This window comes from Saccostrea cucullata, unplaced genomic scaffold (genome assembly GCF_032062105.1).
Source record: "Saccostrea cucullata isolate Sc308-1 unplaced genomic scaffold, CSIRO_AGI_Scuc_v1 ctg10190, whole genome shotgun sequence".
NCBI lineage: Eukaryota > Metazoa > Mollusca > Bivalvia > Ostreida > Ostreidae > Saccostrea > Saccostrea cuccullata.
The window spans coordinates 11754-33896 of record NW_026933610.1 but is presented as its reverse complement, the minus strand read 5'-3'; the positions used below and the strand labels follow the sequence as shown (position 1 = coordinate 33896).

At 33.3% G+C, this 22143-nt stretch overlaps 1 protein-coding gene across 1 annotated transcript; it reads left to right on the top strand.

Annotated features, from left to right (window-relative positions):
- Window positions 1–5220: 5220 nt before the first annotated feature.
- LOC134238740 (uncharacterized) lies at window positions 5221–21714 on the top strand. Its single transcript, XM_062720863.1, has 3 exons — window positions 5221–5245; window positions 5555–5602; window positions 21224–21714. The coding sequence occupies exons 1-3, from the start codon at window positions 5221–5223 to the stop codon at window positions 21712–21714; spliced, it is 564 nt and encodes a 187-aa protein (XP_062576847.1).
- The last annotated feature ends 429 nt before the right edge of the window (window positions 21715–22143 follow it).

Sequence of the window (22143 nt, the reverse complement as noted above, 5' to 3'; positions counted from 1 at the left end):
AAATATGTTCATAGGGCATGAATACCCTGTCGAGGTTATTATTAATAATGCAACATGAAAATTTGAATTAGTGTGTGAAATTTGATCAGAATATCTTGAATAGTGATGCAGTTGAATCGTTTACATCAGCATAATGAAGTTTGACACTAATTTCAGAAAAGTGAGGTCAAAGGAAAAGCCAAGGTCAAAAAATGTTGATGCAGTTGAAAAGCTCTCATCAGTATGTATCAGCATATGAAGTTGCAGAAAATATCATGAATGGTTTCTTTTAAACAGATTGAAACACAATTTGATGGAAGTGAGATCAAGGTCAAATGAAAGGACAAGGTCAAATATGTTGATGCAGTTGAATTGCTTACATGATAAATCTGTATGTATCAGCATAGGAAGTTTGGTATAAATATCTTGGATGGTTTCTTTGAAACTGAGCTTTGAACTGAGCTAAACTCAAAGTGTGACGGAAGGAAGGACAAAAGACAAACATGTCAAATGCTATATGCCAGCACCTGCTATAGTCATGGCAGGGCATAAATTAAAAACAAGGGGGGGGGGTTGTAGCCTGAACTTTTAGGGTTTTAACACAATGTGGTCAAATTAATTTTTGTTAAATAAAGTTTACTCTAGTCTGACATGAATGACATAAGCAAAGCTGGGGGGGGGGGGGATAAAATAGATTTTTCATTGCATTTTCCTGTAAGTGCTTTCAGTACATGTAGTAGTATATAAAGAAGAAACTTTTAAAGGGGAATTAGTCATAACTGTTCTTAATGGGCTTTTCTGTTTTTTTTTTAAAACTTTGCTGTTCTTTGGAATTCATCATCTTAAACAGTATATAGTATACTGCATACTGCAGAGCAGAAAAAATCTTAGGGAACATCAAGGGTATTTTAATCATGTTGAAGCATCAATATTTAGTGTTGACAAAAGGTTGATCATGATGAATTACTTTGCACATGTTTCAAATACTTAGTACATGTATTTCAACAACAGGCCGTAACACTTAAAATTATTAACATAGACCTCAATTAAGTGACTGGTCAACAGTAGAACATGAATTTCTCTTCTTGAAAATCACAAACACTGTGTATCAATGTATGAAATATTCAAAGCAGGGTTCAAAATATCAAGAACCATGTAGATTTAGTTAAGAAATTATCAGACATAGAATATATAATAAAGAATACATGTAGTTTGACCTTGAGGCTCAAGTGAGCTTTTCTGATCACATTTTGTCCGGTGTTTGTCTGTCCGTCTGTCTAGCTGTCAGTCTGTCTGTCTGTCCATCTGTCTGTAAACTTTTCACATTTTCCACTTCTTCTCAAGAACCGCTTGGCCAATTTCAACCAAACTTGCCACAAAGCATCCTTGGGTGAAGGAAATTCAAGTTTGTGCAAATGAAGGGCCACAATCTTTTCCAAGAGGATATAATTATGAATTAGTGAAAAATTATTGGCATTTTAAAAAAATCTTCTTCTCAAGAACCATTAGGCCAGGAAAGTTGAAACTCATGTGGTATCAACCTCAGGTAGTCACTAGTGTAGATTCAAGTTTGTTCAAATCATGACCCCCCGGGGTTGAGCGGGGCCACAATGGCAGACCAAAGTTTTACATAGAAATATAAAGGAAAATTCTTGAAAAATCTTCTTCTCAAAAAATAAAAAGCCATGATTGGTCATTCTTATATGGAAGCAACTTCAGGTAGATTCAAGTTTGTTCAAATCATGACCCCCGGAGGTAGTTTGGGGCCGCAATGGCTGACCAAAGTTTTTCATAGAATATATAGGAAAATTCTTAAAAAAATCTTCTTCTCAAGAATAACAAAGCCATGATTAGTCATTTTATATGGAAGCATCCTCAGATAGTGTAGATTCAAGTTTGCTCAGATCATGACCTCCGGGGGTAGTTTGGGGCCACAATGGCCTACCAAAGTTTTACAGATAAATATATAGGAAAATTCTTTAAAAATCTTCTCAAGAATAACAAAGCCATGATTGGTCATATTATATGGAAGCACCCCTAGGTAGTGTAGATTCAAGTTTGTTCAAATCATGACTCCGGGGTAGGGCGGGGCCAAAATGAACGACCAAAGTTTTCTATAGATATATATAGGAAAATTCTTGAAAAATCATCTCAATAATCGTAAAGCCATGATTGGTTATGGGATTTCTTTTGGATTAAAACTTTTCAATAATAAAACAATTTTCTACTTTTTCCTAGCCACAGTGCTCAGGTGAGCGATGTAGCCCATGGGCCTCTTGTTTTGATTACCCAAATACTAATTTTGTTCTTGAACTGTCTAACAGGACCATGCAGCTTGAAAATTATGATGCAAAAAATAAAGAGCAACATCTGATAAATGCCTCAAATGGCCCCTTAAAATGAATATCTTTATTTTACTTTATTTGTAGCTTTAATTTGTTCAGCTATACATGCAACCTTTATTGGTCATTTTCAAATTGATCAAAATGCGCCTAATACAGAAATGACATCATAAAGTTTACATTTTCCCGCCATTTTAGCATATTTTTTACAAAACTGCTTATTTTCAAGCATTTTTTCTTCCAGAAAGTATAGAGAGCAGACTAGAATAAGCTTTATATTTTTACCAAAGATGTATCCATCCAATACTAATTAGTGACAGAAAAATTATGTATGTTCTATACTGCACTCTATTTCCCATAAGACAAAACATCAAATAGGCGTATTTTTTGCCTTTTTTGGTTAGATAGCAAAAATAGCATTATTTCTCATGTCATTTTCAGCCAGTGAGTGCATATAAATAAGAAAAATATTTGGAAATATTTCAAGTGTATCCTCTTCTTCAAATTTAATATCAATCAAACATATCTCAATATCATTCTAAAATGTTGATTTTAAGGGGGCCATAATTGGCTCTTATCACATATAGTCCTTTATAATTTGACATTGAAGTCAAAGGTCAAGGTGAAAAGAAGGAAATATTTCTAATATATCCTCCTCTTCAAATTAAATATCAATTAAACATACCTTAATATCATTCTTAAATGTTGATTTTTTGGGGGGGGGCAAAATTGGCTCTTATCATGTACAGTCCTTTATAATTTGACATTGAAGTCAAAGGTCAAGGTGAAAAGAAGGTCATGGTATTTTATGACTCATTTTCATTCCAGATGCACGAATCTGTTACATTTGACACTGTTTCTTATAGGATAAATTACTTAAAATACCATGAACTATTTGTAGGAAATCATCTATGAATGCCTAAATTTGCATATATTTGAATCTCCATAGCAACATTGTTTTTGATTGTCTACCCAATTTTATTTTTTTAATTCTCTAATTAACCTAACCCTAACAAAATCACACTAAAGAGTTTATAAGTAGTTGCACAGCATTTTTTTAAAAGCCTTTCAAAAAATGGTGCAAATTCAACTATTTTTTGTTCAAATCATATCTCTTCTTCCCATCACTATAGCAACGTACTGAAAAAATGTAATCATAATGAGTTGGTCACCTAAGAACTTAGAATTAAGTCCTCTTTAAGGAAAGAGTAATTACAAACAATCTTTTAACAACATTTATGTGCATATATACTCTTTTTATGGCAATATTTGCCTGTTTTGAAAGTAAAAAATCTATTTTGGTAACTAAGGAAATGTTTTTCCTTGGATACGACAGTGTCGTTATGGTTAAAATCAGTATTTTTGTATTTTTTTGTTTAATTGTGATGGAAATAATCCATAAACACTGATTTCAAGAAAATTAAAAATTTTGACTTTCCATTCAAAGCTCAATGCTTACTGGCATGGCCTCTTAAATGAAAACAGGACGACAACAGGCTCATTATCGGAAAACAACAGCGAAAAAGACACTCAGAGGCGACAAAGAGTGATTCAATACAGGAGGAGGACAGTGAAGAAATCTTTTTGCAAGAGCTTGATTCAGATGAGATTAAAGTACTTTCCAACATATACTATGCGAAATTTGGACGTTTTGGTTTAATCTATACGTCCTTGAGTTAAATGTTTGAAGAATTTAGTAAAAATAATGTGCACGATTTTTAGAGTATTGAAAACCAATTAAAAAAATGAGTTTCTTAAAATTAAAAAAAAACGTTCGCTTGAAATTCTGTTTGAATCAAGTTTTCTCACAAAGTGCCTTTCGTGCTGAGTTAAAATCGTATGGACGGACGATGTTTGTGAAGCAATAATGCCCCCGTAGAGCAACACAGCAAAGTTTAAACTTTTCTTATATGCAAATTAATTATTTGGTACCAAAAGTAAGGTATTCTTATTGGAAAACAATCGTGAAATTTGAAAGTACACCAATTTTTAAGTTTCTGTAGAATATAGAAGCCCTAGCCCTAGCCGTTCAGAAGTTATGGCCAGATTAATTTTTTTCAAAAGTAGGTTAAACCCTACGGTAAAGGTCAAAGGGTCAACCATTCTTGTTATCAAATAAAAGGTCTTGTCAGAAGGATTGAATATGTGAAATATATGAAAGCACTAGTCCTAACCCTTTAAAAGCAATGGTCAAGGTTGTTTTTTTTTAAAGTAGGTCAAACTCAAAAGGTCAAATTCAAAATCGTCAAAGTACTTGATATTCTATGAAAGGTCTTTTCATAAGGATCGAAGTATGAAAGCTCTATCCCTTACTGTTCAAAAGTTATTGCCAAGGTTAAAGTTTTTTCACAGTTACAAAAATCTAGAAGGTCAAGGTTGTTATTATCAAATAAAAAGTCTTGCAACAAATAATACGTATGTGGAGAATAAACACTCTGGTACCTACTGTTCAAAAGATATGGTTAAAGTAAAGGTTTTAAATTTTCATGGAAAAGTAGGTCAAACTCCAAGGTCAAGGTCACAAGGTCAAATTTTGTGGTGCCCTAAGAAAGGTCTTGTCGTGAGGAATACCCGTGTGAAATATGAAAGCCATGACTTCATTGAATCAAAAGTTATGGGCCAGGTTACAGTTTTTGCGGACAAACAGACAAACAACTAGACAGACAGACAAAGAGAGAGAGAGAGAGAGAGAGAGAGAGAGAGAGAGACGGATGGACACGAAAAAAAATATATACCCCCGACACTTCGTTTGCAGGGGCATACAAATAAATAAATAAATAAAATAAGTAAAAAAAATATAGAAATAAAAAAAAGTATGACTCTCGATCTGGATTTTATCTTCATGTTTGGCTACAACAGAATATTTTTGCTGAAGACAAAAAAAAAATAAACTTGCTTAATGGACTTCTTCGAGAAGTACGTAAGTAAGTCATCAACTGTTAAAGTCGTCATTCCTCGTAAATGTCCCTGTGACTAAAAGTAATATTAATATACATATATTTGCATAAAATATGTGCAACATGCAACTACTGTGTTTTGGCTATTTTTCCAGCAATTGTACTTGTAATTTTTCCTTTACTGATTCACTGAATTGAAATTAGCACTGCTTAGGTGTTTGATGCACACTTTTCATCATTAATTCTTTAATCCAACATTGACTTCTTTCCCAATCTACGAATTTTTTGTGTACATTCACATAACATAAATGTACATTTATGTATTTTTTTTAATAGTTGGAATACGCCTTGATGGTTACGAAGTGTGGAAAACAGAGATTTCAGGTAAATAAATGTTATATCGAAAGCTATTTTCCATCAGATTAAGTTAAGTTTAAGATACAGATTAGTCAACTGATTTCATATTGTTTTACGTCCCAATCGGGAATTTATCACTCATGTACATATAGTGACGTCGTCTTTGTCAAAAAAAAAAAAAAAAAAAAACAGATGATACACATACACTTTGTCTTTGGATGAGACTTAATATCTTGTCAAAAGTTTAGAATAGTAAATAATTCTTAGAATTTTTTATCCTAAGAACTGAAAATGGATTAAACTTAAAAAAATTTGGCAATATCTCAATAAAAAACAAATAGAGACAAATCACACTCAATAAAGGTTTACAGTTGAAAATGTTACCTTGGTGCTAAAAGTGTAATATAAACTTTATTTTAAAAATACCAAGCCGGATGAATTGAATGAGGAAAAGCAAAATGATAAAAAATCAGCAATATCAATTTGATGTTTACCATTTTGCTTTTCCTAATAGAATTCAGCTCGCCTTGTATGTTTTTCTAAATTTAATATTACACTTTTACCACCAAGGTAACATATTTTGAAATTTGTTTTCAACTGTAATCCTTTATTGAGAGTGTTTAGTCCATATTTGTAATCATATTGAAATATTACTTAATATGTTTGCAAAGTATATTTCATTTTTCACTTTTCGAAACTTGTGACTTGATATCAAGTCTTCTTTAAAGAAAAAAAATATGTTTGTATCTTCTGTCTTTTATATGGATCTTGATTTATTCTGAGGAAAAAAATAAAAGGCCAATGTCAAAAATTCATTTGACTTAAAAACGCAACTTTAGACTTTAAGTCTAATAGCTGAAAGATTTATCGTTTTTGTATAATAACTTTTCTTAAGATCATATAGAACAAAAACTACAATTCGTGAAAATTTTGTCTCGCTAATTAAGCGTAAATGACGCTTTCGCAAACATAAGGTGTTGTGAAAATCCAGTTATGTACAGTACGAAAATACAGTTAAGACCAATGGTACAGTCAGTCATTTTATTTTTAAAACAAAGCAGTGCTCAAGTTTCAAAGTCAAAAATCACTCGAAAATCATAACTTATTCATATTAAACTGAAAATATTTATACAACAAAAATGGATATTAAATTAAGAGAGAAAAGCTCAAAACCATGCGTTTTTAAAAACCAACAACTGTTTATTTGTGAAAAGTGTAAACCATGTTCTATTTTCTCCGCGGCGATACATCAGTTGTAAAACTTTTGATATTGGTAGTGAGTGTTTATTTGATAAGTTCTCTTGCTTTAACAGTGAAAGACATAGACCTTTAAACGCAATAAAAACCCAAGCTACTGAACGACTAAGAGTGTTGAGTGAAACCCTTCATCGGTACATGGCATTATCGCATCTTCACCAATCATTTTAATACGTACCCTGCATACATTAGTAAGTGAAATACAGTATGTAATAAACTTGTAACATTAGATTGGTAATAGGGAAATTTTACTGTCTCTAATCGATTCAACTCAATATACATGTACAGTGTTTAACAGAGTAATATTTTGTAAAAAGCATATTTAACTTCCGTATCTCTTAAGGCAATGATCAAATTACGGAAACTTTATGCTAGGGGGTTACTGAGTATTAGTGGAAATTCTCACATGGCGATATTAAGAAAAAGTTTCAGTGTAATCTAATCGAAAATCAATATGCAATATTCCGTTTTCTTCTGTCTTCTTGCAAAACATTTTCCGGTGTTTATATGGATTATAGATATCTGCACCCCTTTGAAATTTTTACAATCACATAAAACTTAAGACAAAAAAATTAAATTTAGTTTGATCAGTGCTTTTGGAAATAAATCCTTTCCCTATGTTTGAATATGTAAATATATATTTCTAATCTCAACATATTTAACGTGTACACAAGAAACAGAATTTTATCTTTGTTTTCATTGTACTTAGACTGTTAAAATATGTAAGTTACAAGGTCTGGTAAAAAATTATGCTTTTGAATTCAAGAAATACCGTAAAAGTGGAAATTGTAACGAGAGCAAAATTTGGCTTTTTTATTTGTAGCGCGGTGTCAATACAATATACTATCAACGACTTCATATTTCCATAATGTTCCTTTTCCATGTCATACATTCATGATTTATCATCTATTCAACTATTGCATAGCACAAAAAAGCCCAAATCGTACCTTCTTCTTTAATTAGCCATTTTAAAATGGCCCCAAAAGCAGTAATTATAAGTAAAACACAACATCAGTTATAATTATGATTTGTGTATTAAATGCGTTATTTATGTATTAAGTATTCCGATCCTCAGGTATAAAAATTAGCAATTAGGTAATCAAAAATACTCATAAAAGTTTCTCTGAATCCACAAAGTTATATAAATTTATCCACAATATTTATTTAAAGTTGTAGATTAAAGTTAATCATATTAATAAGGGAAAATTGTATAATCTGCAATATTTTTGCAGAAAAAGCGAATTGGAATATCATAATGCATTCCTTATTGCAGGGTGATAAGCAAATATGTTTAAGGTTAAAAAAAACGATAGGTATCCAGGCATTCAGAGATATTGTAATGATTTTTAAACTTATTTGAGAATTTTTTAGATCACCTGAGCCGAAGGCTCAAGTGAGCTTTTCTGATCACATTTTGTCCGGCGTCCGTCTGTCTGTCCGTCTGTCTGTCCGTCCGTGTTTACGAGAGTGCATTTATTGGGTATTTTTCATGCCAAGATTGTACTTATTGGGTACTTTTTGCTTATTGGGTATACCCAACAAGAAATGTCGCTGAATATGCTTAAAACACCCTAATTGGGTATTTGCAGGTTAGTACCCAACAAAACTTGGACACGACGATTTGTCCAAAAAAGTGTCCAAAAAAGTTGCTTTCACGGACGCACCGTGTTTTGTTGTTTCAGTTTTACATTCGGAACTCTAAATTCTCGAGAGTTCCGAAATTCAACTTCCGTTGATCCTGATCATAACAACGTTTGTTTTTATGGAAAAAAATATGGCGACTAAGAAACACTTAATGTCAACAAGATTGTCTGATTGACAAGAGAAAAGGTAAGTTTATTCGATTAATATTTATCTATTGCTGGGTTCTTGTTTAAGGAAAATTGATTTTAATGTAATTTTGAAAACAATTGTGCACAAAATTAAAATAGATATCGGAACAATTAATCCTAAGTTGCACTTGTTTGTATTTTGAATTTTCTCTGTCTTTTTCACTCGCTTGAGGGCGAGAAGTATTTAGTAAATGATCGTATATTGTTAGATAATCTTTAATAAATCGAAAGTGTTTATTATTTAATTTTATTTCATAAACAACTAAGTATGTTCTGACAATATATATTGGATAGGGAAATGAAAATTTTAACAATCGTGTGTTCATAAATCAGCTGTAAATCATCGGTTCATGTAGACAGTATTACAATCGCAAAGTGAGCTGAGATGATGATAAATAGGATAATTGACAACCACTAAATAATTGTATGTAAGTTTATCTCATCTGATATGTAACTTAAGAGATTCACTGTATTACTGAAAATCTTTCAGTCAAAACAGTGCTTCTTTCTGTCTTTGATTTTGACTGAGTGTCTGCTTTATTTTGATTTTTTTAATTATTGTTTTTGTCATTTGTTTTAATTAATTTAAAACAATACTGAAATTGATATAGGGCAACTTTAACTATTTCACATGATGGGTGTGTAATTAGCATCGCGCTACACCCGGGGCTTCCATTTTTGAGGATGGGGCTAGTGGTTTTCTGCACAGAGGAATCCCCTTGGGCTATTATGAATTTTAAAATACACATGTAATACATGAAAAGCACCACCGGTATTTTCACTCTTTTTTGCTATTAAATTCCCTAATATGGAAATATTCCAGACAGCATGCTCATATTATCCATAAATCTCCACAACTGCATCCATTTTGCAGAACTACAAGACTGATTTACTTGAAACGATCTTTTATTTCCTAATTTGAATTGCCCCCTTTCCTTTGTTTACTATAGCAATATTTGCTTTTACATATATGCCTCACAGATATCACATTATTAAATTATATACATTTACTCAATCAGCTCAATGATAAGTGTCATGCATTTATGAAGCGTTTTTTTTAAAGCCATATATGGCGTAACTGATCAAAAAAATATATTTTTGAAAAATACAAAATTAAGTAAAGAAATATAGTCAATACATTTAAATTAAAGCTTTTCATACAATTCAGAGCACGGAGAACACCTCGTTTTATCTTCTCTGTAATGTGTTATTTAAATCTTTTGTATTTTCTTCCAAGTAGGAGAAAATTCCGAAAATCCAAAGTAAATTTTGATATCTTTATAACGCAATTGACTTAGATCTTTATCATGTTTATATAAAGTAATGATACAGATAATATGTTCTTATAATTTTAGTCTAATAATTTTCATTGTACATACGCCATATATGGCTTTAAATGATTCAAGATGAAAACAAAATGATTTTTGCTTCGTTTTAATTAGACGAACTAGTGAACAACCAGAAAAGGAATATTTAAAGTCTTTTTTTCATTTTTTTTTAAATCATTAATCTATATATGATTAAATTTTACTAGCAAAAATAAAATTAAACTTTAATTTTAAAAAGAATCATTTGTAGTTAATACCCAGGGGCCCGTTTAATCAAAGGTCGTACTCCCAGTCGTAGCGCTACGCCGGCGTAAAGTTGGGACTAGCACGAATATTTGCATTTCATTAAAGAGTGTATCGTTACGCCTGACTAAATTTAGGCCAAAATTTTACGTCTACTCATGGGTAGGCGTAAGTTAGGGCGTAAAGTTAAAATAAGGCCTTTTTATTAATTTTAGCGAGTTCTAAGGAAAAAAAGTAAGGTTCTAAGAAGAATTTAAAATACAAACAATTCATTATTTTATTATACATATTATGAAGAGGGGGAGGGGGGTGTTGTTACAACTACCTGGGGACGTAGTTGAATTGAGTAATAATGTACTCAAATAATATTTTGATAAATTTCTGCTGAGAAGAAAAGATTGTCTTATTAGAGATTTCTTACGTTTTGACAATGCATTCATACACATTTTATTGGGTATTGAGTGTCTAAGGTATTGTAAATCAATTTACATATATAACTGTATTTCTACACCCCGCTTGAAAAGCGGGACGGTACATGTGTATGTACATGTATATACTATTTAGTAATCGGGATGTACGTCCGTCCATCTGTTACGCTTTGGGGGTACCCATCTCTATCCGCAACTCCTTTCATATCACTGATTGAAATTTGGTGAAATTTTCACAGAATCTTTATTATATATTGCCATTGTGCCTTATTGTACTTTTTGATCCGACACATATTTTGGGTTTCCCACAGCAAAACATGGACACTGCCTTTATATTTATATGGAAGGCGGGGGGATATCTTTTATCTTTTATTGCTTACGGTACCTCTAGTTTCTTTTTCATTTACTAAAAAGAGACTCATTTAAGTTGTCTATTTTGAAAAATATTTTTCCAACAGCATATTTTCTGAAAAACAAAAATTACAACAACAACAACAACAAAAAAATACAAACATGCGTGGATCCAGAGGGGGTCGGAGAGAGGGTTCAGAATCTCCCGAATTTGCAGATTAATTAACATTGAATGTACAGATTACTGAGTTAAGGACGAAAGTAATTACAATGTATTTTCTTAGGTATCTGGGACAAGTGATGTTCCCGGCGAATCATAGACCCCAACCCAGGGAGGGGGTTGGGGTCTCATAGACAATAAGAGATTTTTGAAAGTGGTAATAAATTATTGTTACTGTATCAATTTCGGGAAGAGGGGGTATGGCTGTAATTAAATTTCCAAAATGAATAGTTTTGCTTAATTCCGAAAACAAGTACATGTACTGTCCTTTTCATCCTTTCAATTTATTAGACTTTTATTATTGAAATATTGTAAAAAATTGGTTTCTTAAAAGATGCATGTCTCTTACATAACACTATAAACCCATGCATGTTTCAATTAGTGCAAGTATTAATTTATCTATAACTTGTGTTATTCTGTACTTTGACGTGCTACAACTTATACATGTTTGTACGCTTTGGGCAATGTTTATGTTTTTGGGACTGCGCAATGCAACGTTGTTAAGGACTTAGTCCTGTGACTAAGCGTATCTTTTACGACTAGACTTACGCCACTTGGTGAAATGCAAATTACGCCCAACTAAATTTTGGCATAATCCCCAGGGGCCCGTTTCATCAAAGGTCGTACGCCCAGTCGTAGCGCTACGCCGGCGTAAAGTCGAGACTAGCACGAAGATTTGCGTTTCATTAAAGAGTGTATCGTTACGCCTGACTAAATTTAGGCCAAACTTTTACGTCTACTCAAGGGTAGGCGTAAGTTCGGGCGTAAAGTTAAAATTAAGCAATTTTAATTATTTTAAAACAATTTAGCGAGTTCTAAAGAAAAAGTACGGTTCTAAGCAGTTTTAAAATACAAACATTGCATTATTTAATTGTACATACTATGAAGTGGGGAGGGGTGGGGGGGGGCTGTTACAACCATTTGGTTTGATTGAAGTAAACTAATAACGTACTTATATTTTAATAGAAACGCAACCCGCAGGGAGTCTCATATAGACAATAAGAGATTTTTAAATAGGGAAAATATTACTTTTATTATATCGATGTAACACGATGATTATACACAATTCAAGAAATGAATTATTCCTAAAATATTTTTTTCTCGGACAAAATTAATATTGATGCAGAAGACATCTATCTTTATTTTTTCATGATTTCGTCTGAAAAAGTAAATCTTACATCCTCTGAGATAATCTGAGCTCATATAAAGCACATATAGGATAAAAATATGCATTTTTTTTAATTTCCTGCATAACCTACATTTTAATGAAAAGCAAATAAAGACTAACTGTAAATTATTTTTAAAGACAGAGATCATACAAGCAGAGAAGTTATGTAAGACTACCTTTGTAGTAATTTTTTGGAATCTCTTTCTCTCTCTCTCTCTCTCTCCGTCTCTTTCTCGGTCGCTCTCTCTCTGTCTGGCGCTCTCGGTCTCTCTCTCTCTCTGCGTACTTGAAAAACGGCACATCAATTTTAACTAGTATTCGAAATTGTTTTCTGAACCTTTGTGCCATTTTAATAAACAATAATAATATTATAATGAATCATTTGAATTGACAAAAATTTAATAGACTTAGAAAGGATTGTCTTACGTGTACATTAGTAGTAGATGTGTAAAATTTATTTCTTGACTCAATATGGATACATATGTAAACTTTTTATACATTATTTTTGCTTGCAAGTATACATTTCTTATAAAAATAATTTTTAAAAAATCTTAAACTGTCTCAAACTTAATCATTATTATTTTTCAGTAGAATCGGTATGTATCAAAGTTTGAAATTTATTATCAAAGGCGAAGGCATGAATTTGTTTCAATTTCGGAAAGGGGGGGGGCTGTAAAATTCCAAAATAAATGGATTAGCTTTATACAGAAATACATGCACATGTACGATCATTTTCTTTCTTTCAATGTATGACTTTTATTATTGAAATTTAAAAAGAAAAAAACGAAAATCGATTTCTTATAAAATGCATATATCTCCTACATTACTCCATGCATTGCATGTTTCAATCAGTGCAGGTATTCATTAATCTATAATTTGTGTTACTCTGTACTTTGTCGTGCTACAGTATTACACATTATATGTTTTAACACAGTGGACAATGTTTATGTTTTAGCGCCTGCGCAATGCTGCGTTGTCAAGGACTTAGTCCTGCGACTAAGCGTATCTTTTACGACTAGACTTACGCCAATTGGTGAAACGCAAATTACGCCCGACTAAATTTTGGCGTAAGCCCTGGAAGTACGCCTAAGTTAAGGCTTAAATCTACGACTTTTGATGAAACGGGCCCCAGAAGTACTCCTAAGTTAATTAAGGCTTAACTTTACGACTTTTGATGAAACAGGCCCCTGACTTTTTTCACGATGAACCTTTTTTTCAATGTTACTTTTTAATTTTTGCCTCTTTATTTGGGCTTGTCACTTTTTACTAGGGGATAGTAACTTTATTGCCACAAAACTGTGGATTAGTACTTGATTTCCTTTATTGCACAGCGATGACTATGATTTAATAGCACAAAAAGCTAATGGGTTTACGTATGTGAATTTATATTATTAATGCTTACCTGTGATTTTAGGATAACTGGAGATAATGATTCCTTTTTTCCATTGATATTGCATAAATATTTTCCTAAGTATTATGTTACAATAAATTGGTTTAGATTTTTTTTATGAAAGTAATCAATAATTACAATGGAAATTAAAACCATAATCATGTTCATTGAGGATTTTCAATATGTAACAGGTCAAACAGGAACTTCAATTGTGAACATTGCAGAGAACACACCCATCAGAAGATGACCCACAGAAATAGGATAATTGTAGGTAATCAGTAAAATGAACAGGAATACTTCATGCCAACCATAAGATTTTTAGAGACATTTTCGCTTCTTAAATTAGAAGAGATAGAGGGAAAACTTGTACATACTACATTACTACTAGGCAACCAACCTTTAACTACAGGAAAGCTTTTGGTATGTGCAATACAGCTACATAAAACCTCTTTAGTATTCATGTTAAGTTTGAGAAAGTACCTTAGTATTTTTTCTAGTGTTTGCCAACATTTTCGTGCACATTGTTTGCTTGTTCGTACTATCATTCTATTTTAAATTCTTCAGATGCCCTTTACCTTTGCCAGTTTAGAATCATTTGTTTTAAGGGCATCTGAGGGTTGGTTCCAGAACTTAATTAATTGTAAAGTAAATACTGGGGTACTATACGGTCATAGGTTATGTTAATACATGTATAACATTTTGTTCTGATAGAGGTGGCATGCAGGAAAAGAAACAATACTAGATATCACTTCAAAGGAATAAAACAGCTTCATCTTATAGGTGTATTTTATTTAAGGATCACTACTTCATGTCTGATGTGCTGAAAGTTATTCATAACCTGTTTGACTGTAATTTTTCATATTTTTAACTTCTATCCAGCTTAATCAATTTCAATTAAATTTTGTGCAAAGCATACCCCAGGAAGGGGGGATGGAGTGTCAAGTTTGTCTCTGTCCCTGTCAATATAATTTCAAAGCAGTTAGTAAGGTTTGGGTCAATTTTAAATCCTCTTTAGCAGAACCATTGGGCTAAAAACAATACTAATGTGAAAGCTTTATCATTAAGTGTAGAGATGTTTTTGAAGATTATGTACCCCTAATGTACTGATAGTGTTACATTAGAAGTCTAAAATTTGCAAGGAATAGGTGTAAAATCTTTTTAAAATCTTCTTCTTAACAATCAGAAACTAACATACTGTCTAATTTATATGCAACATCGTTTTGTGTGTTGAATGATGATTCCATTTTGATAAAATTATGGCGGATGGGGGGTAGAATGAAGATGCAGTTAGACATAGAAGAAAAAAAAGAGTTGATAAAATTTAATTGTTCTTCCATTTTATTTATCAATACATATTTCTGAATAAGAAATATACTTCTACTTTTTGGTTGGGTTTGATCAGCATAAAGGGTGATCTTGCTGTAGTCAAGAAAAATATGTTTTATACAGCAAAGAAATGCCTTTATCTAATTGCAGAATGAATAAAATGGACAGAGGCAGAACTGAAGGAGATGCATGAAATGAGGAATATTTCAAAGATTGCCTGAGCATAACCACTGCTACTGGATAAACATATGGCAATATAAAAGAGCAGGGTCAATGGAGGTATCATACAGTATAGGCCATGAGAGACCCTGAAGAAGAAAGTATTGAACAGAAACAAAAATAAAACCATTTTGACATTTACTGTAAACGTGGTTATATTGACGAGGTGAAAAATTGACGATTTTTTGTTTGCGAAAATTGACGAATGTTAATTTTGACGAAATATTTAATCATGAGTTATGTATCTTTGAATTTACAGGCATACAGGGGTAGCGTGGAATCACTAAAATTTAGAATTTTTTTTACAAACAATCTACAGTGTGTAAGTTTGTACAACCTATCCAAGTGTGTAAGATTTGATTAAATAAATTGCATTGTAATTTGTTCATTATAAGCGGTAAATTGCCTGAGGTGACGAACTAGGTCAAGGTCGGTGTGATACTTACGCATGCAGTATTTGGTATACTAGTTTACATTCAATGGTTTTAAAAAATATGATTATATATCACTGTGTTTTCATAACTAATTACAGAAAAAAAATGAACAGTAACTTTGATTTAATTTTAATAGGGGAAACCCGAGAAAATTAAGCGGTAATGGTGTACAGTGGTCATTGTCTGTTGTGACGCTATATATAATTATGAAACGAAGTTTGACGAGTGTAAATTTTGACGAGAAAAGAAAAATCGTCAATATAGTCAACATTAACACATCGTCAAAATTTCCACGTTTACAGTATTGAAATATAGGATCAAAGTCTTACATGTAAAATTTGGGCATATAATGACTTTTCTCTAGCTCTAAGACTTATAACAGTGATGATTTGATTTAATATCTTTATCCCGATTTGTCGAAAAGATTTGGATATAGTGCATCAATTATTTTAAAGTTTTGATACAACGAATTCATTCATTGTACTTGTAACTGAGTTTTCTGGTGCGACACTGTTTTATCGGCTTCAAAACTAAGTTTGTGATTTCCAAACAAGATTAATGAGATAATGTAATATCTTTTAACATCGGTGACTATTTAATCCATTGTTTTACATCTCAGAAGTATTTTTATTATTACAGGGAAAATATGCATTGTACATGTATCTCTAATAAACAGGATTATAGAACTTTTCCATATAATACAACACAATCTTAGCAACTGAAGGCAAATATTTTATTAAGGGTGTGATCTATTTATCAATATGGTTTTCAGTATCTTGATCTACCTGTAATGACTTGCTCCAAGTTCCAATATTTAAATTTAAATTTTGCAAACATGGTTATAAAATTCTTTAAAAACCAAATAGTTTAGGCACAAAATGCTTATATATTTCCTATCATTTGTAAAGTGTACACTGAATGAGATGTGGAATGTTAGAATTAAAGTATTAAATATGTTTTGGACTTATGTATGCTTATGCAGATAAATTTGAATTCAACTAGGGAAGGTAAATGTCATACTTATAGGGTTTGCAATCTAATGCAAGAGTATAAATATCCAAGACAAATTTGACAATTTTAATGAAGGGTATAAGTAACCCAAGAAGAATTGGACAGGTAAACGTCACCTGTTGGGTTTTATTCTAATGTTGGATTGTAATATCCAAGAAGAGCTGAACCAATGTCCAATACCTATTGGGTTTTCTTTCTTATGAAAAAAAATTTGAGTAACCCAAGGAGAATGTCCAATACCTTTTAGTTTCTATACTATTGAAGGGATGAAGATATCCAAGAGGAATTGGACAGGTGTCCATTACATGTTGGGTAGTATTCTGATGAGGGGATTCTCAAGAAACCCAAGAATTAGACAAGTGTCCATTGCCTGTTGGGTGGGATGTAGATATCCAAGAGGAGTTGGACGGATGTCCATTACCTGTTGGATGGTATTCTGATGAAACAATTCAAGAAACCCAAGAAGAATTGGACAAGTGTCCATTACCTGTTGGGTGAGATGTAGATATCCAAAGGAGTTGGACGGATGTCCATTACCTGTTGGGTGGTATTCTGATGAAACAATTCAAGAAACCCAAGAAGAATTGGACAAGTGTCCATTACCTGTTGGATGGGATGTAGATATCCAAGAGGAGTTTGACAGGTGTCCATTACCTGTTGGGTTGTATTTTATGAGGAGATTCAAGAAACCCAAGAATTAGACAAGTGTCCATTGCCTGTTGGGTGGGATGTAGATATCCAAGAGGAGTTGGACGGATGTCCATTACCTGTTGGGTGGTATTCTGATGAAACAATTCAAGAAACCCAAGAAGAATTGGACAAGTGTCCATTACCTGTTGGGTGGGATGTAGATATCCAAGAGGAGTTAGACAGGTGTCCTTTACCTGTTGGGTTGTATTTTGATGATGCAATTCAAGAATTCCAAGAATTAGACAAGTGTCGATTGCCTGTTGGGTGGGATGTAGATATCCAAGAGGAGTTGGACAAATGTTCATTACCTGTTGGGTGGTATTCTGATGAAACAATTCAAGAAACCCAAGAAGAACTGGACAAGTGTCTATTACCTGTTGGGTGAGATGTAGATATCCAAGAGGAGTTGGACAGGTGTCCATTACCTGTTGGGTTGTATTTTGATGAGGAGATTCAAGAAACCCAAATAGAATTGGACAATGTACACACGTTCAATTGTTCTTGGGTAGTTTAATCCCTTCGTCAAAATACAACCCAACAGGTATAGGACACCTGTCCAATGCCTGTTGGATACCTTCATTCTGTTCAACATGTAATGGGCATTTGCTTATTATTAATTGGTCATGACTCAAAAAGGTTTCTCCTTAAATACTTAATTTTGTTATTCAAGAAAGTTTGAACAGAGTCTGAGATGTGTTGAGTTGTGTTTTCACAATTCAGTTTTTTTGCACTTAGGTATTCATATATTTTAATATTAATTATTTTGAAATATACAGGTGTATATCCTTGTTGCTAAGAAAAAATTAGTTAGGTGTTACAATAAAAGAGCTATATCACAGAAATTGACAAAAATATGGGTTCAAAACCAAAGGTTTTCAGTCTTGTCTGAATTTACCAGCAAATATTAAATATATAATAAATTTGAAATGAATAAAAAACAGTAAGAAGAAACCCAATAAAATACGGACACGGGGATTAATATCCAATAAGATTTGAACAGTAACTACCCAAATAATGCTCTCTCGTGTGTACACTTTTTTTGTATCCAATAAGCAGTATCCAATAGGACTTGGACTTGATGTACCCAATATATAACCAAATGTGTGTCCGTCCGTCTGTCTGTCCGTCTGTAAACTTTTCACATTTTCGACTTCTTCTCAAGTACCACTAGGCCAATTTCAACCACACTTGGCACAAAGCATCCTTGGGTAAAGGGGATTCAAGTTTGTTCAAATTAAGGGCCACGCCCTTTTCCAAGGGGAGATAATCATGAATTTGTTAAAAATTAATGGCATTTTTAAAAAATCTTCTTCTCTAGAACCGCTGGGCCAGGAAAGATAAAACTCAGGTGGAATCACCCTCAGGTAGTGTAGATTCAAGTTTGTTCAAATCATGACCCCCGGGGCAAGGGTGGGGCCAAAATGGCCGACCCAAGTTTTACATAGGAATATATAGGAAAAATCTTTAAAAATCTTCTTCTCCAGAACCACTGGGCCAGGAAAGATGAAACTCATGTGGAATCATCCTCAGGTAGTGTAGATTCAAGTTTGTTCAAATCATGACCCCCGGGGCAAGGGTGGGGCCAAAATGGCCGACCCAAGTTTTACATAGGAATATATAGGAAAAATCTTTAAAAATCTTCTTCTCCAGAACCACTGGGCCAGGAAAGATGAAACTCATGTGGAATCATCCTCAGGTAGTGTAGATTCAAGTTTGTTCAAATCATGACCCCCGGGGCTAGGGTGGGGCCAAAATGGCCGACCCTAGTTTTACATAGGAATACATAGGAAGAATCTTTAAAAATCTTCTTCTCCAGAACAACTGGGCCAGGAAAGATGAAACTCATGTGGAATCATCCTCAGGTAGTGTAGATTCAAGTTTGTTCAAATCATGACCCCCGGGGCAAGGGTGGGGCCAAAATGGCCGACCCAAGTTTTACATAGGAATATATAAGAAAAATCTTCTTCTCCAGAACCACTGGGCCAGGAAAGATAAAACTCATGTGGAATCATCCTCAGGTAGTGCAGATTCAAGTTTGTTCAAATCATGACCCCCGGGGCTAGGGTGGGGCCAAAATGGCCGACCCAAGTTTTACATAGGAATATATAGGGAAACCTTTTAAAATCTTCTTTTCAAGTACTTCAAAGCTATGATTAGTGATATTTATATGTAATCATCCTCAGGTAGTGTAGATTCTAGTTTGTTCAAATGATGAACGCCTGGAGGGGGGAGGGAGTAAATTCAAGCCCGATGTGCTCAGGTGAGCGCTGTGGCCCCTGGGCCTCTTGTTGTCTCATATTTCCGTCATGTATTCTATAATACATGTACATGTAAAAGGCTTTTGCGATCATTCTAAGACACAACTGATCACTTCGCATTTCATATCATGCTAAAAATCATTGGTATCTAAGGCTTGATTCAAGAAAATCTTATTGCTCATAAACTGTATTAATTATGTTTTTCCTTTTAAAGTGTACAAATATAAACCTTTATAAGACCTTTTCTAATGCATAGGTCACATTTCCCGGCCGGTAGCCGTAGACCGGTGGTAATCGGTGGTAATCCGTGGTGTTAACAATGCCCCAACATCGGTCCACATCGGCTTAGTAGTCCTTACAGAATCAGTCACATTTTCCAGCGGTGGGTATTCGATGGGCAACCAATGAGAAAAATGGCGTGGTTGCCGGCCGGACTTACAAAGGTCGAGCGATGCATTGCTAATCATAAAACGATGTTCCAGGATAATCGGCCGATGCATATTACTTCGCTCATACATTAATGAACATCGTTTGAACATCGACCAATGATCGGCCGTTATCTGTTGAAAACCACTTAACCCCCCGATGACATCAGATTCAACGGATATTGAACGATGCTCGGCCAAACATCAACCGATCCGTGAAAGATGGGTTAATGATGGGTTGTCGATGAGGAGCGATGTGAGGCATCGTTGGAGACATCGCTGAATTTTAACTACGAATTATTTCCTACCGATTACCCCACCGATTCGCAAAATGGCCTCAGTTACCTTCCGATCACTTCCAACCACGCCATTTTCATCAAAAAAAAGCATCGGTTTCTCATCGTATACCCCATCGCTGGATAATGTGACTGATACTTAAAACTTCCAAAAAACCTTTAATCTTATAAAGATGAAATAAAGTGAAAATTGATGCATGAAAAATTTTCATTTTCGAGCTTCGTTTTGATGCATTTTAAATTAAATATTAATTTTTAGAGTTATCCATCCTGGCTGAGGATCGGATATCCTTAAATACGTTGTATTTACATGTGTGCTAGTTTATGTAAAATAAGTATAGCAGACTGGGATTTTACGCCGGTGGTATGCGAAGTTCCAGCCAATGATAAGCGGGCTAGGATAACGTGGATAGTTGAGCAGATCACTTATATTTTTATTTCCATGCTGTCCCGGTATTTTTGGAATCACGTATATTTTGAATTTCAATCGGAGCTTGTTAGTCTGATCCCCATTCTTTTGTGTAAAGTATTTTCTTTCATGTCGTCATTTAAATAAATGACATTATTCATCTCTGTGAATGCGTTTGAGTGTTAATCTTTAAGCAAACTAATCAAAAAGTAGCTGCCGAGCACTTGAAGACATTAAGTGCAATTTTAGCGATTTTCAATTTTGTCGATTTTAACATTCTCGCTATTAATGCTAAAATTAAAATAACTGAATATTCTGCTTATATGGTACTAAAGTATCAGTAATTTTTCTTTTTTTTTGTAGAAAAATACAAGCAGTTGTCAAATGAGGAACGTGCTGCCTTATTTCTCCTCCTTTGCAGTAATGATAATACCTTTATCCTAGAAAGCACAGACACTTTTACAACAAGAGTACTTGAAATTTGTGGGACAAAACTTATTTTAAAGAGCATAACCGAAAGCATTCAGACATTGCAATCCAAAGGGTTCGTTTTCATTAAAGACAAAAAAGTGACATTTGCGTCAGATGGCGTCCAAGACGAAACAATGTTTGATTACTTACACACATGTTGGAAGAGAAGGAAAACTGATTTTCAAGAAATGGTCATGTTTAAAGACATAAGAAAGAGGAAAAATTGTCTCTTTTGTCCCTTTATTGAGGGACAATTACTTAAAGTGTCGCTAGAGAGCTCTGTGAAATATTTTAGATCTCAAAGTTACCGGAAAGGGAAATTTGTCCGCTGTTTCACTTTAAAAGAATACAGAAGAACCTTTGGGACGTACGCGTCTTTATAAAGAAATACTAACCAGAATTATTTCTAAGCTTGGAAAAGATATACTCATTTATGACATATTGGATGATAAACCATTGCATTCTACTATTTCAAGACAGTGTAAGTACCATGCCTTTTCTTCTCATGCAATCTCTTTCTTTTTCTCTCTCTTTCTTTCCATCTTGAACAGTAGAGGAGATTTTTAAAGGAACACCGACACATTTTCAGATGTTTTTTTTTCAAAATCAATATCGATGTTTACAATTAATGTAATTCAAATGATCGGAAAATAAATTTAACATCTTTTAATTTGTTGATTTACAAAGGAAACACAGAATTATGCCTATTTTTGTTTGTGAATTAAGCTTGTTTTTTTTGTAAAATGTTTCCTTAAGGGGACGGAGGATGTATGGCCACATGACTCAGTTTAAACTTTGATTAAACATGTACA